Source organism: Nematostella vectensis, chromosome 8 (assembly GCF_932526225.1).
Source record: "Nematostella vectensis chromosome 8, jaNemVect1.1, whole genome shotgun sequence".
Classification (NCBI taxonomy): domain Eukaryota; kingdom Metazoa; phylum Cnidaria; class Anthozoa; order Actiniaria; family Edwardsiidae; genus Nematostella; species Nematostella vectensis.
Genome location: NC_064041.1, coordinates 3550461 through 3566845, shown reverse-complemented (window position 1 = coordinate 3566845; position 16385 = coordinate 3550461). Strand labels below are relative to the sequence as shown.

The 16385-nt window shown below is 43.6% G+C and overlaps 1 protein-coding gene across 2 annotated transcripts in view; it reads left to right on the top strand.

Moving 5' to 3' along the window:
- LOC5505853 (neurogenic locus notch homolog protein 1) overlaps positions 1-14507 on the top strand; it is a 29749-nt gene extending 15242 nt beyond the window's left edge. For both annotated transcript variants that reach the window (XM_032374205.2, XM_048731249.1), the window contains 13 exons: positions 530-602; positions 4895-5160; positions 5488-5721; positions 5835-6629; positions 6740-7007; positions 7257-8682; positions 9056-9645; positions 9826-9965; positions 10120-10339; positions 10451-11045; positions 11577-11724; positions 11848-11945; positions 12126-14507. In XM_032374205.2, coding sequence (XP_032230096.2) covers positions 530-602; positions 4895-5160; positions 5488-5721; positions 5835-6629; positions 6740-7007; positions 7257-8682; positions 9056-9645; positions 9826-9965; positions 10120-10339; positions 10451-11045; positions 11577-11724; positions 11848-11945; positions 12126-13409 — 6137 coding nt within the window. In that variant the 3' untranslated portion in view covers positions 13410-14507. The remainder of the gene's footprint in view (positions 1-529; positions 603-4894; positions 5161-5487; positions 5722-5834; positions 6630-6739; positions 7008-7256; positions 8683-9055; positions 9646-9825; positions 9966-10119; positions 10340-10450; positions 11046-11576; positions 11725-11847; positions 11946-12125) is intronic.
- Positions 14508-16385: the final 1878 nt, after the last annotated feature.

Below are 16385 nucleotides of genomic sequence, written 5' to 3'. Positions count from 1 at the left end.
GCTAGGAATACCTAGCCATGGATTTACAGAACGTCTTTTGGAGCTGTCTAGAAGTTGTAATTGCTCTGAAACCAAATATCGCTTCTACGCTTGGGGTAAACTGTCCGTCTCTCACGAACGCTGAATACGAATCGTGTGGTACCCTAAACACAGCCGTGCGTGCTCAGTAATGGAATAAACAGTTTAGTTAGTCCCCGTATGGGACAATTGTACGACTAATAGTTTGATAAAGCCTAAAGGTGCCAGGTTATGGTTTTGATAACACTTGAATAAGCAGAGTGCGATTGACTCGCGGATTTTAGACAACGTCTCACACGCTGAGAGGGAAATAACTCGCTATACGTTCTTAAATTTTAAAATGGGCCTTTCAAAATCTGTCTTCTTCTAACATTTTGCTATTTGCGTCTACTAGATATTGGCGCAGACAGCCGTTGTTTCGATTAAAAGGATCATAACTGGGCAGTTTACTACAGTTCCGATTCACATACCACTGCGAGCATAAGCTAACTTTGATTTCTCGTTTTTCTAGCCACAAATTGTACAACTGGCTGGTGCACGAATGGAGGGGTGTGCTCAGAAGCCGGAGGAGTCGTTACCTGCAGGTAATAAATCTTAAGGAGACTAAAATAAGTGCAATTCTTTCCATGTTAGTTCAGGTCGCGGCTGAGAAAAGAGCACCTTCGCCTTAGAGCAAAACACGTGAAAATTCGCTGCACTTATTATTGATTTCTAGGTGCTTTAAGCAGAGCTAAAAGAACTCGGTTTTTGCTTAGACCATGGATGGAATTATGTTTCTTTAATTGCTTGTGGGGTTTTCGTGTCAACTTTGTAAAACAAGGGGAGTTTATTTTAAACATTTATCGACCTGCCGCCATACTACACTAGCTCCTTCAAAATGGAATTAATAATTCACACAGGTTTAAGTGACGGTAAATAGGATCTCCCGCCTAAATAACACCTTTATCATACAGCTACAAACTTTAACAATCTGGAAAAATCAAATTACCTCGAGCTTATTATATTACTTATGCCATTCAGCTAACTGTTTAGGGTTCAATACTAAGTTGTCGCTGCTAAATAAATAAATAATCTTAGATGGGTTTTATCAGCAAGCAGAGCTATAGCAACTGACTCGCATGTTTGGCTGGCAGTTAGTCTGCTCACCTAGCAGCATCAACTCAAATAACCATGAATTATGCAGTATTTTTAGCAGATGGGCTATTCCTGTATGTAATTTCATTACTGGGTTTAGTTTAGAGTCGGGTAGTAACTTAACACATGCGTGTTTGTGAAGATCTTGCATGCGTGCCGCATTGCAACAACTTCGGCTCGCGCACGACTTATGCCTACTCGCTTTTGTCAACGCCTTTTACCTCTTCCGCCCAGATTGACTACAATTTTCCAAAGACCAATTGACATTCTTAAACGGCATTATAGCACATTGCAATTCATTCAAGCATTCCAAAATTAATGTCGGACACTAGTTGGTGTTTCTCGCACTCTTTTAACTTAAAATCTAACGTGTGTGCCCTGGACCAAAAAGTTCGTGTTATGTGGTCTAATTATTAGTTTTGAAATATAGGGTGAATGTTATCCGATGCAAGTTTGCCGACTTGTAAATAGCAGCCAAAGAATGGCATTTGTCAGCAAACAATAGCATTTAAGAAGAGTATTAGAATAAAAAGTAATGGTATTAGAATAAAAAAGTGAATCTTGCATAAAGTTGTAAAGAATCGAATTACACGTCTCAACACATAACCCAAACAGTGTTTGATCCTCACAAAATGGTTTATCTCGATGTTTTCACGATAACATATATAACCGTATTTGTTCCTATCTTTGTCCCAATGTTTTTATCAAGCAAACCTTTCAACACAAAGAATTGAACGTTAATGTAATTCGCCGCCTTCCGAGTTTCGGCGCAAGTGTGTAGCGGTCTCAAGTGATTACCAAACGACCAGAACCCAAACTCGGGCAACCTTCAAACCAGGAACTTATTAGTAAAATAGTAAAATTACTACTTTAGGACACCTATTCTAAACTTGTTTCCAAAAAAATATGACAAGACGACTTTGAATTAAACCACAATTTGTGAATACAAACATTTTATGTGCGTTTGCTGCCGAATTTTCTTACGACACAGAGCCCGAAGGTTTAGTTTCAGACCAGAGTATATTGTTGGCGGTTTTGTGTTCCTTCTACTGGCACGCGGCCAGGCCCAGTGAGTGTGGCGTTTTGTCACAGTTCCCAAATCAAAGAAGAGCAAAACAGCGGAAAGTTTTCAAAACTCTAACTTCTCTTCCGTCCTTGTGCTAAGTGAATTTCAGTTATTTGATCATGCCGAAGTTGAAGGGCCTCTTGGGCCTGCAATTCTCAATAAAACCCGGGGCTAATTATTTTGAAAACGTGTAGTAGATTACGCTAATTCTGCTTTTGTTTGCACATTGTTCGCTCAAGTCCTTCGTGAAACATTCTAGATTTGTAATGCATTATTTGTAACCACAAATCATGATCAATACAACACCAAATAGGAATTAAAATTCAACTTAAAGCTAAAATAACCCTGTAAGAGGTCCCACGAAGTAGACTTTATTCAAGGTTTTTGGTTTTTTTTTTGTTAGGAGCTAGCATGTGCCGACCCTATGCGCGCTTATGTATTGTGTTTCGGCAATTGTTATTCGCTCATACCATGTGCCAGAGCTATTTGCAGCTGTGACTTGCATAGACTTATTCTATCTGTGCTGATATCAGGCAATATTACCCTAGTGACTCAATGTTTTCAACCTCTAGTGTTACTTCGCCTTTCAAAACATCCTTAGTAGTGGTAGCTAGGAGTTTGCTAGACGTGCGGTGTTTATGCTGCCTTTTGTGCCAAAGGGAATCCCGCTTAGCATAATTGACTGTATTAATTATTTTTGCTAAGCGTTATTATCTTAGTAACACGGAGTTACATTCGTCTTTAAAAAAACTTTTTTTAAATCAACAAATTCGAAAAGTTATATAACGTAGGTAGAGTCATATTAATATTCTTAAATCCATATTTAGGTTTTTCCAAGTATTTGCTATTATCTACATGTACAATAACAAAATTAGTATGCAAAACTCGAGAAAAAATATCCACTTCTCAATAATTTTCTTCGTCCTGAAGCTTTAAAACGCACGTTAGTTAACGCGTTTCTTCGCTTCTCGAGGAACCTCTAGAAAAAATGTTTGTCTAAAGTATTTTCAGTATATTTTCTCTCCGTCTATTGTTAGAGGCCATTCAAGCAAGGGCTAATCATTCAACTCATGTCATGTAGCTATTTAATATCAAAACTTTATTCCTATTAAACAGCTTATTACTCAAAATATAACCTCTAAGATTGCTTGAGGGGGTTCATATAGATTACATAAATTGCTTTAGTGCTTGCTTTTGCGCTGACAATTCAGGTTGTTGTTTATTCTAAGCAGGGGATCTTGTTAGTCTACTAGGCCCTTGTGATAAAATCTGTCTAACGCAAAACTCTCCAGACTAAATCTCGTTCAAGTGCCTCAAATCTCGACTGGTAGTTGTTTAAACTAGAAACAAAATTGTTTTGGAACAAGCATCGCTAGACGGAAATAATTGGTTAAAAGAACTCTGTTATTTTACACTTATTATGAATATCCAACTGAGTTAGTTTGCTTGAATTTCAAGTTCAATGTTCATGCGTTCCGCTGCATTAATCAAAACCTTTGTTTTCTAGAACATTACTTTAGAAACCCGTTAGTGATGCACAGCTTCAGAAAATGACGCAAGAAAGAGCTATAAATGGTTTAATCATGTTGTTTTTTTCACGCGAAAAATAGTAATAGAGACAACCGAAAGTACCTCAGTTGCAACAAACCGTATTTTTGTTTTATGTTCGATTCTCCTTCGAAGCGAACTCTTGGATACTTCCATTTATTTATACGAACAAAATCATGTGCACCGACGAAAGCAAATTGTGTTTTTTTCCGTAATTAAATTAATAAATCTATGGTTATTAGAGAGGCGATTATCTCACGATGTGTGGGTGATAGAACTGCCATATTTGACCCGAAAGGTTAAAAATGTAAAGCGATTAAAGAAATCAATCATTTCACTGCGTTTGGTGGCTTCGCATACCCCTTAACCTAAAACAATCACGTTTATTCAGTATCTTAGGATATTTTCTATTGAAGGAATGTACTATGTAATGGCGTTCAGTTCTGGTTGGGGCCCTTGTGTAGCCCTTGTGTAGGGTGAAATGCAAAGCATGCACCGATAAAGACTTACGTCTACTGACTTGACAGAACTTCAGACTTATGGGCATAGTGAAACGGCATATGATCTCCTGAATACTAGAATTGCAATACGATTTCAAGCAAGGGAAAAAAAAGAATCACTCTTTCTCTTTTCATTTATCATTAATTTTAAAATACATTTGAGTATTTTGATCGATTTTATTACTTTACGCCGCTGCACGTGTGTTTGGGGGAACGATATTGAGTTATGTGCTCGAAAATTCGTGCCGTGTCTGGGTCCCTTGTGTCAATTGAAGTTTTTGACATTTCTTTGATGGTTAGTCGTCCGTTTAGTAGCGGGCTAATTGTGTCTTGCTTGGTCGCTAATCCCTTCCCATTATTTGCTATAACAAGTGGAAAAATCATAATATTATCATAATTCTAAATATAATATTATTATAAATAATATTATTAATTTTATTTCATTCCTTAATATTATTTGAGTGTTGCATTCCATTGATGTTGAAAAAGGCTCCAGAGGGACATTTTATTCTGAAATGATCTCAGAGTTATATGCAGTTTGGGTATTTTGAAGATGTGTCATCAATTTCACCACTTCCCGCGATACATTATGGGAATGTTTGATTAATTTCTCGTTCATTTTTCCCAGCTGCCCGGAAAACTTCACAGGGGCACGATGTGAAATAGATGTTGACGAGTGTACGACGTTGAGTCAGCCATGCCAGAATGGCGGCACATGCTCAAATGTGTATGGCGGTTATATGTGCCGGTGCATCACGGGTTGGGATGGTGCCGATTGCTCAGTGAATATCGATGAATGCAAGCAGAACGACCCTTTTCCCATGTGCCAACATGGGGGAACTTGTGTGGACAAAATCGGCTCTTACACCTGCATTTGCCCACCTGGAAAAACAGGTAATTGTGCGCCTTTTTGCCATAGAAACGTCATGTAAAGTAGGCACTTGCTTCGTTCTCATTTTCAATTGGGTTTGGTAAACTAAGCTTTAACTTTAGTTTCTCGCAGAGGTCCAAGACTTAGTCATAGCCCTGGGATACTTTCCACTGCCCACCTTAGTGAGGGGTACAGAGTATAGAGTCTTGATTGATAGATGTGAGACGGTTTATGGTGCCCGGCTTATAGAATCGTCCACGCCATAGATAAATTGCTTCTTAAAAAATGTGACTCTTCACTGGCAGGATTGAGAATTGTGATCTGACCACTAACCGTCTGTTTCTCTCTAGGCCTCATCTGTAATTTTGATGACGAGTGCGCGTCAAACCCGTGTAGCGCAAATGCGACTTGCGTTACCTCTTTCTCTGGCAAGGCCTCGTGTATTTGTAACAGCGGCTGGACCGGAAAGAACTGTGACGTGGATATAAAGGAGTGTGAAGGTGACTCGTCACCCTGTTACCATGGAGGCACATGCCGGGATATTCCAGGAAGCTTTGTGTGTGACTGCGTGCCTGGTTTCGCAGGTTGGTATTCATTTCTGTTGTCACTTTTCATTAATACCGAATATTTAATCGTCTTGAGTCACCAAGAATAAAACCAGGACGAATACTAAGATAACCTTCACTTTTTTCTATAGGAGCACGATGCGAAGATAACATCAACGAATGCGAATCGAACCCTTGTGTGCATGGGCTTTGCTTGGATTACCAAAACAAATTCGAGTGCGCTTGCAGCAAGGGCTATACCGGGCGCCTTTGCGACGTCGAAATCAATGAATGCGACAGTAACCCCTGCCTTAATGGCGGCCAATGTCACGATGGCCTTGGTAATTACTCATGCACCTGCCAGGTGGGGTACGTCGGCGAGATTTGTCAGACGAACTATGACGACTGCGCGTCCAATCCCTGCCAGAATGATGGAACTTGTCAAGATGGGATTGCCCAGTACACTTGCTTGTGCCCTCTTGGATTTACCGGGAAAAGCTGCGAGACGAACACTAACGAGTGCGCTGGCAACCCTTGTATGAATATGGGTACTTGTATCGATGGCATAAATAGCTTCAGGTGCCAGTGCCCGCTGGGGTTCACGGGGAATCGTTGTGAGACTGAGATTGATGAGTGTGAAAGCTCACCGTGTCAAAACGGAGGCACATGCAAGGATAAGATTAACGGATACGTGTGTATCTGTCCTCCTGGCGCAAGTGGCACTCACTGTGAGAACGACCCAAATGACTGTCCAGCCAATGCCTGTCAGAACGGCGGAGTTTGCATCGATGGAATGAATACCTACTCTTGTAAATGTCATCCGGGTTTTACTGGCTTCAGCTGTGGCGTCCCTGTCAATGAGTGTGCTTCCTCGCCCTGTCGTAATGGCGGGACTTGTGAGGATGGCGTGGCCCAGTATTATTGCAGATGTCGTGATGGTTATACTGGTAAGTCAAAATAACAGTTCTCCTTACATTAGTAATAGTTCCCTAAAGTTGTGGTAAGGAGAAATTAAAAGAACCTACAAATAAAAAATGCACATTCTTTGTGTTTTCAGGTAAAAACTGCGAAGTTCGGATTGATAGTTGTATCGACCACACGTGTCAAAATGGCGCCTCCTGTGTGAGCTCAACACCGTACGCGTATTCCTGTCAGTGTAAACCTGGTTATACCGGACAGTACTGCGAGACTGACGTAGATGAATGTGCTGCGAGACCCTGTGTAAACGGGGCATGCGTGGATGGTGTCAATGGGTTCATATGTCGATGCGATCCTGGCTTCACTGGCGATCGTTGCCATATCAACGTCGATGACTGTCAATCAAGGTGGGTGTGGATAGAAACGTTTAGTGTTGAAAAGTCTTTAATAGCCAAGAAAAATATAATTTGAGAGAATCGTTGATAAAGATTACCATCTCCTGCTTTCGTATACACGCGCTTGAAACGCTTCGTTTTAAACTAAGGAATTGTTCCTCGTGTCGTTGCATCGACGCCATGAAAACATAAAATATTTGAATATGCTCGCTTCCCTACAGCCCTTGTATTCACGGTAACAACGATTGTATTTTCCTGCAGCCCTTGTGTCCATGGCGGCTCTTGTATCGACAGCATCAATACATACACATGTCAGTGCCCCAAAGGCTTCACAGGCCCACGATGCGAGATCCACATCAACGAGTGCTCCTCCGATCCCTGTCAACACGGTGGCACTTGTAGTGACAGGATCGGCTCGTACAGCTGTTACTGCAGACCTGGATACACTGGGAGTAACTGCCAACACCCACTCGACAGGTGCGCTAACGACCCATGCCGTAACGGAGCAACATGCCGAAGGACAGGCGAGGATTTATCCGATTTCCACTGCGAGTGCCCGCTCGGCTACAAAGGCACTATTTGTGACGTCAAAGAGGTGTCCTGTGCAGTCGCGGGTACTATCTGCGCGAATGGGGGGACCTGTTTTGACTCGAATGGAGTGCAGTCGTGTACGTGTAAACCTGGCTTTACTGGGAGTTATTGTAGGACGAACATTGACGAGTGCGCTAAGGGGCCTTGCAAGTACGGGGCTACATGTCATGACGCTGTGGCCAACTACACTTGCACCTGTACCGCGGGATTCACTGGGAAAAACTGCGATATCAATATCAACGAATGCGCCTCAAATCCGTGCCAGCGCGGGTCGTGCCTGGATTTGGTCAATGGCTACCTTTGCTCCTGCCCCAAAGGATATATTGGCAAACACTGTGAAGTCAACGCTGATGATTGTTTCGTAAACGCCTGCTTCAATGGTGGTTCGTGCGTTGATGGTATTGCAGAGTTCAAGTGCACGTGCCCGCTAGGCTTTTCGGGATCGCGATGTGAGGTTGACGTCGACGAGTGTGCTTCCAGCCCATGCTCCGCGCTCGGAACCGAGAAATGTATAAATAACATTGGTGCCTACCACTGCCAGTGTAAACAAGGCTTCCTTGGTCGTCACTGCGACTTGAACATCAACGAGTGCCTATCGTACCCGTGCCGTAATGGAGGCGAGTGTAAAGATGGTGCCGGGGAGTACACATGTCTTTGTCCTCACGGATTCTCAGGAGATGACTGTGAGCGCCGCGTTTACACGTGCAGTGACCAGCCCTGTCTCAACAGTGGCACCTGCCGTACCGTTCACAACACGTACAACTGCAGCTGTAGGCCGGGGGTGTACGGTAAACAGTGCGAGTGGAACAAGAATGAATGCCTCTCAGCTCCTTGTAGGAATGGTGGAACGTGCATCGACGGGTATGGATCCTACTCATGCAAATGTCCGTTGGGTTTCGCCGGCGCAAACTGCGAGGAGAGCATCAACGAGTGCCTGAGTCAGCCGTGTAAGAATGGAGGAAGCTGTCGAGATATCGTGAATGGCTATAAGTGTGACTGCCCCTCTAAGATAATAGGCAAGAACTGCGAAACGGTTGTTAAGGACCAGTGCCCTGTTCTCAACTGTGCTAAGAAATTCGACGGTGGGAAATGCAACGTAAGTAGACTTTTACTTTGAAGCAACTTTATGACATTAGATCTATCCAAGTTTGTCAGTCTTCCTATAATATACCGATGTCCATATTGCATGGATGTGCTTATGAATAATGGATAATGAATCACATATCTTCACATTGTTTTGTTTTGGTGCGTGATGTAAATTGAAAGATGACTTGAAAATGATGTATGTCGTTTGACACCTTTAATAATCCTTACGTTCTTTTCTTATTATGTCTTGAAGGCTTATGTCCAGCGTATTGCCACGTATACCGCATTATGCTTTCTTGACACGTATACTTATGGGTCATTGATTCCGCAGTCTTTTTAATCCTTGCATCGTTTAACTGACCCTGTAACCTCTTTCTCATCAGCCCAAATGTAACACGCACGAGTGTAACTGGGACGGTACTACATGCTCGCTCGGCATCGAGCCCTGGTCCAACTGTACCACCGTGACCAAATCTGGCAAGGCCTGCTACCAAGTATTCGCCAACGGAGTTTGCGATCGTGAGTGCAACACTGGAGGTTGTCTGTTCGACGGGTTCGACTGCAAGCCGTCGGTGCCTAAGTGTGGCGCCGATAAGTATTGTGCGTCGAGGTTTGCGAATGCCGAGTGTGATGCGATTTGTAATAACGTGGCGTGTCAGAACGACGGGTTGGACTGCAGCTTCAAGAAGCCGGAAATCGTAGAAGGGACCTTAGTCCTCGTGCTACTAGTAGTGCCGGAGGCGTTCATGAATGGATCACGTGTGTTCATGCGCGAGTTATCCAGGACCTTGAACACCATTGCGTTTATTAAGAAGGACTCGGAAGGAAAAGAGCTGGTCAAGGTATACCCCCTCCCCCCTTCAGCACCAGTCCCGGCCGAGCGGAGGAAGAGATCAGCTGAGAAGATTTGGTTCATTGATTCGGATTTGACGGAGAGTCATCGCTTCAGGCGCGCCGCTGTGCAAAAGAATGGGTAAGAAATCAAATCTGATTAATTGTTCTTCCTATCGATCATGATCAAGTGTTCTATCGATCATGTGTTTATACTTTGTGCATTGATTCATTCTATTGATTAAATATTCTATCCAAATGCTGCTCAGTTATTACCTTAGCCGTTGTACCTTTCCCGACCTTTGCTGATATTACTATTCAGGGTTCAAGTCCAGATAAACCTGGACAACCGAGGCTGTGAGACAGATTGTTTCCAGAGCACAGAGCAAGCGGCGAAATACTTGGGTGCCCAACAGTCGACCGGCAAACTCAACCTGCCTTATCCCGTATACTCTGTCAAAAGTAAGTATAAGTGCCTCTGCCGGCCGCAATTTGGTCATTTCAGCAAAGCGTCAAGTGTGAAAAAGAATCCATTTCCATCGGCTGATTTTAAAAAGAGCATAAAATTGCGGCGTGATTGGCCTTCTTTAATGTACCAATGTTCGTTAACTTTCAGCTGAGGAAAAACCCACCGTGGAACCCGAAACAGGATTCCAACCCGAGCCTTTGTGGATTGCAATTCTTTGCGTAGGAGTACCACTGTTCATCGTTGGTGTGCTCGCAGGCGGTAAGCGCGTCTACACCAAACTCTGGCTACCGGAAGGTTTCGTGCGCCGGCCTGTACATCAGAGGCGATCACTCAGGCGGGATCCAGTTGGACAGGAACACTCCATGAGGTACGAAATCAAAGGACTTTAAAGCCATGCGACCATAACATTTCACAGCACACCTTAACGTGTTTAGGGATAAGTACAATCTAGACGTTGATGTTAATTCATTCTTTATAGGTCGATGAATAAAAGTTCAGACTTGGAAGAGGAGGGAGCGGTGGGTGGGGATCTAACGCCGCCACAGGAAGCCCGCGACGCAAAGCGCGTCAAGCTTGAAGAAGTAGACGAATCACAGCGGGTAAAAGTGAGCGAAAAAGAGAAAGACACTCGGCAATGGACGCGTCTGCATCGTGAGGCGGCGGACGTCACTGTACGCAACTGCACGGCACTTGCCCTCACCCCACCCCAGGAGGGAGAGTCAGAGAAACCGGGTATAGATACGGGTGTTGACGCGCGCGGGCCGGGCGGATTTACGCCTCTTCACCTCGCCTCGTGTCGGGGGACTCTCGTGGACGGCTGCAGCATCGACGACGATAAAGAGAGTGATGATAGCGGAGGCGCTATGGTGTCCGATCTACTGGCTTTAGGTGCGAGTTACGGCGCGAGGACTGACATCGAGAAAGAGACGCCGCTACATCTTGCCGCGCGGCACTCGCGCGCAGACGCCGCTAAGAGACTGCTTCACGCGGGGGCTGACCCCAATGCGCGAGACAAGCTTGGACGAACGCCTCTTCATCTCGCTGTTGGAGCTGACGCCCAGGGAGTATTCCAGGTAATTAGTTATATCCATGGTTGTTACTTCATTGAATCGTTTTAAAATGTCCTTATGAGAACCTTTGACCGAAAGTCTCTCTAAGGTTTACATTGTATACATTGTATCAATAAACTAGAATATAAGGATGAGTTGCCTTGTAGTATCAAACGCCCGATGATTGTCCACATGGTCGCTCATCCTGCGTTTGATTCTTAAAAATCTTATCACTTCGTGTATTGTTGTTCTTGTAGCGCGAAGGCGCGCGCTATCGCTGTCTAGATCTAAGCTGGTTTAACTGACCTTACAAGGCAACCCGTGTTTATTGGAATATTTAAGATAATAAGGGGTTATCGTGACCGTCTGGTCATGTGAACAAGCACGAAAGATGGAAAATCCCCATTGAGAAACGAGAAACGCAGTGTGCTCCTCTACAGGGACCGCTCAAAGCGGCTCAACCCTTTGATTATCGTCTAGATATGCCTCTGTTTGCATTATGATGCATGTTGTTTAGTGGCTTCTCACTAACAAGTCCTTCTCTAAAATCTTTAGATTTTACTGCGCAATCGCACTACGGATTTAGAGGCCGCAATGGAGGACGGGACGACTCCCCTGATTCTCGCTGCGCGTCTTGACTTATTGGACATCGTAAAGGACCTCATTAAAGCGAGCTGTAAAGTCAACAACGTCGATGCTCAAGGTACGAACAACCTGTGTTTACCGAACTCGCCGTTGCGCTCTCTCTAAGAAGCGTGACCGTTGGTATTTCTTATTCAGTCCGAGACATTGTTGAGTAACAAAGTGTTTTTGTTTCTGACATTAGGCAAGTCTGCGTTACATTGGGCAGCGGCTGTCAATAGCCACGAAGTGACGTCGGAGCTGTGCAAAAATGGCGCCAAAAAGGACATGCAGGATGATAAGGTGAGGTCACTCGAGTTCACTTCTTCCTGTTTGCAACTTGCAACTCGTTTTTTAAGCAAACAAAATTGCCAATGAATAAAGAACGAGAAAGACCTCAGTAGTAAGCCTTGCCCAGTAGCTACGGTAGCTTTTAATCAAATAACTCTCATGTCTAACGTTTCGTGTCTGGTGTTTTCATAGGGCCAGACGCCATTGTTCTTGGGAGCACGCGAGGGCTCTATAGAAGCAGTTAGAATCTTACTACTGAGTTATGCAAACCGTATGATCGCCGATAACATGGACAAGACTCCTGAGGAGGTGGCAAGGCAGCGTGCGCATAATGACATAGTGGAGTTATTATCAGACTGGTCAATCGGGTGCAATTCACCAAAGGCTGCGCCTGCACCTACCTCACCACCAGATCAGCGGTCACCCCTCAACGGCACTGCCTCGCCTCCAAGCATGGATCAAATATCGGGAAACAAGGTGGTGACACATTTTCCTGTATCCGCCGGTACCACCCGACCAAAAACCAACTCCACAAGCACGCGAGGCGCCAGGTCAAAAGTGCAGAACGAAAATGGCGCGAAAAGGAAGCGAAAGCGGCGTAAGGATGAGGATCTCCCGCACGGTAATCGCAAGGCGAGTCAGGGGGGAGCAAGTTCCACCTACTCACCCTACGGGAAAGAGTTATCTCCTTGCAGCAGCGGGGCGAACTTCTCTCCCCCGGCTTTCTCCGTCGTGAACGGGCTCTCGCCCCAGGGCAGCTCCGCTACAGGGGTTTCGCCTTCGAATTCAACAACGCTGTCGCCGCAGCAGCATTCCTCGCTGGATGCTAACTCGCCCCAGTTCCCGCTATCGGACTCTCCGTTCGATGATGGATATCTTGATCTGGATATCTTTGAAGATCTGACGGATCAGGATCTTCACGGTGACTTTGCCAGCCCCGCCTGCGGTCTAAGGGGCAGCACATCTGACCTTCATGACTCCATTTCCATGCTCCCTGAGACGACTATAGGCCCAGTCCCTCAGGACTCCAGCGTGCCCACGACCTCGGCTTGCATGTATCTGCCGCGGCATAGCGTTGCGCCGTTTGGACACACGGCCCCGAGACTATATTCTGCTCATAGCAGCCCGAACTTGTGCGCCGACAACGAGTCGCGGCAACTTATAGTAGCACATTCCATAAACGGTTATCCGTCCAATCAGAGCTCTATCCAGGCTTGTAAGTTATCAAATAGACTTGAAGAACACGTTATGATGGAAACCACCCTGCATCACAATAATCAGTCCATGTGTGTTCCTGTGGAATCTGGAATGTTTCGTGAAAAGCACCACACCCCGCCCTCCGCACACTCGTACGGGACATCATCTTACGACTCATCTCCACAAAAACTACCCATCTCCTACCTCACTCCCTCCCCGGAGTCGCCTAAAGATTGGTCATCTTCGCCCTCCTCGCACTCTGATTGGTCAAATTGCTAAGACTCGTAATGTTATTGGTCAAAGTCTGCCCCGGAATGCGAATAGTCTCCTTGGTCTACTCTGAGCACAACACGCCCAGGGATCTGATTGGCCAGCAGGCTGGTGTTCCTATTGGCTGGAAGTGAGTTCGCCTCTTTAAGGCGGGTTTTACAGACATTGTATATTTCACAGGAATATTTCAGGATCTAAAAGAATTCAGAACCGTTGAGAGTCGTAAAATATATACAGATATGCCCATAGAGATTTATATACATAGATACTGTTAGCTATAATAATATAGCCGCTGAGATGAGGCTTTTTTTTAGTCCCACGTTAGGTTCTCCCTGGGAGACTCATAGGAATTTTGTATCGAAGGACCTGGCATTGGGTCGTGGACATATATCGAGGATTAGGAATAACAGTCTTTCCTATTATTTTAAGATGTTTTTATTCTCGGGGCTCCTGTGGACAGAATGCACAGGGATCCGAGACTAAAGTAACACTGACATACTAAATGTTTATTTGATTAAACAACTTGTTACAACTGACTAAATCATGATAAGGTTGTGAATTGTACGCTAATTGTAGCGTTTTCTGGGTGTCCTTCAAGTTTGCGGATTTCAAAGCAAAGTGAGATCCGCCATCTTGGACCATCTTGGATAACCTTAAAGAACGTGATGTTTAAGGCACCGACGGGAACAAGAAACTACTATTTTGAGTAAGAGTACACTTGAAGTCTTGCTACAGATTGTTTTCTTTTTTTAAAACCTTTTGCTTTATTACAATCTTGACTTAAAGTTGGAAGTTGAGTAGCTACTAGGTCTAACTCGAGCACAAAAAAACATCAAGAACGATCTTACGATTGACTTATGCTCGGCTCACTACACGAACAACCGTTGCGTTAAGGATCCACGTCGCCTTAATCGATTTAATTAAACTACTGTTAGACCCTTAAATCGTTAGTATGGAGAATATGTACTAAAGCACAAAACTTACAGTAATGATAATATATTTTTTATGTATATTGGGGGAAAAGTTCCATCCATGCACAATGTATAAAGTTTTGTACAGCAAGAAAGCATTCAAGTTTACTTTCAAATAAAACAGTTAATACAGAAACAAAATTGTCATTGATGTGCTCAGTTGTTTAACCATAGTAATCGAAGATTCATTGAAATCGAGCAGCTCAAACATAGTAAAATTGCTTTGGATTTCCCTGCTAGCAGAGTCCTCTTCTCTGTATTTCGCTGGGCTTGCGTTCGCGAGGAAAACAGACTCTTTTCCTCGCGAACGCCAGCCCAGCGAAATACAGAGAAAAGAGGCCTCTGCTAGCCGGGAAGCTTTGGATATATGTTAAAATTAAATCGATACTGTTTACACCGCCAAGAGAATCATTTGTCAATGTTTCAAAATTATACTGGAATGGCAATAGAGTCGAAGTAGACGTGGTGGAAAGTGATAAATATATTTCAATTGAAACACCGAACACGATAAAGTTTTTAAAGACACCATAGGTCTGCAGACTAGTAAATATCCTGGTAGAAGGTTTTTGACGTCGTAATGGAAATTGCTCAATATTTAGTAATTTATCTTAGACGTTGTTGCACTATTTGTGCAGAAGCCTTATACAATCACACGTAAATATCTAAAAGAAACCTTGTTTTCAGAGTCTTCAAAGAAATTACTTGTTGGTGTTATCAGGTAGACGCCATTTTTAGAGTTAACCTGGAGCCTGGTAACAAGGTTTACCGAAACTTTTACGAAGTTGGACAAACCAGACAACTTGCATAAAATTTATCACACCCGTCCCCCCCCCCCCCCCCCCCCCCCCCCCCTCCCCCCCATAACACACAGATATTCTTCGAAATAAGTGTCAAGGTTTCTTATTTGGTGTGTAGATTTTTATTGAAACCTTTCAATAAAAAATACACAATGGATAAATGGATTTTCATTTTACGTTTTTTTACGACTCCAGCTAAAGCACCTTGGTATAACTGCATAAGTTACACCATCTCGATATTTCCCTTTTTTCATATCTGCTATCGCATTATAAAAAGCATAAAGAAAACACAGTAAGGGCAGTTTTCATAAAATGGAATCGATTTACTTTTAAGCATAGGATGACACATCTGACACAAATTTATGTATCATTTCATGCTTTAAAGCAGGAGAGCATAAGATAAGAAAGGGGCACTTTGGTATTACCCGCGCGCAATGTCGATTCCGAATCCGGCTATTTTTAGTAACCACCACCCCACCACTGCGCGTGAGGATTTGCTCCTTTTATTTTGTCCTACTCCCCCGCGGGTTGCGTGTTGTTGTTTTGCCAACTCGAAAGTAATGAAAAGAGATCATGTAAAATAACTCGGAAGAAGAAAACAAGTCTGATTTAAGCTACCAAGATTGGCAAATATACTCACAGAAAGCTAAATTCCTGAATAGTTTGACTGTTTTGTTTGTCTGAGCGGCGAAGTCAAGTGAGAAAGAAAACACCGACGAGCGATAAAATGGCTGTGATACTGCGTTTGATTCAAATCCCGACTCCAGCACTCCAGCTTGTATAATAACAACATAATAATATAACATATAAAAATAACAACATCAAAGAAGTACAGTAATATCTCCCTCTTTATTTTCTCACTTTTACAAAAGCTCAGATACTTCAGTTTGCTGGCATTGATCATCACAAAAATGCATTCCCTCGCTACAAGGATAGTTTTATGAAATGTATTTTTCTTGGATTCCTTCTCAATTCACCGGATTATTCACAAAAATCAATATTATATCTAATGTCTAACTTACAGATTCCGTTTGACCATTAGGAAGATAATTAATGTTGAGAAACCAGGAAGAAGCAGCAAGTTAAAGCAAAAACGGTGATTGAAGCACGAGGCTTTCCGCTCTTGATTTTGAATGAAGTCTCGTTTTGGAAATCTTGCAATCCTCGAAGTACTACATCCCCTTAATAAACTGCAACTGCCCGTATCCTTGATGCTA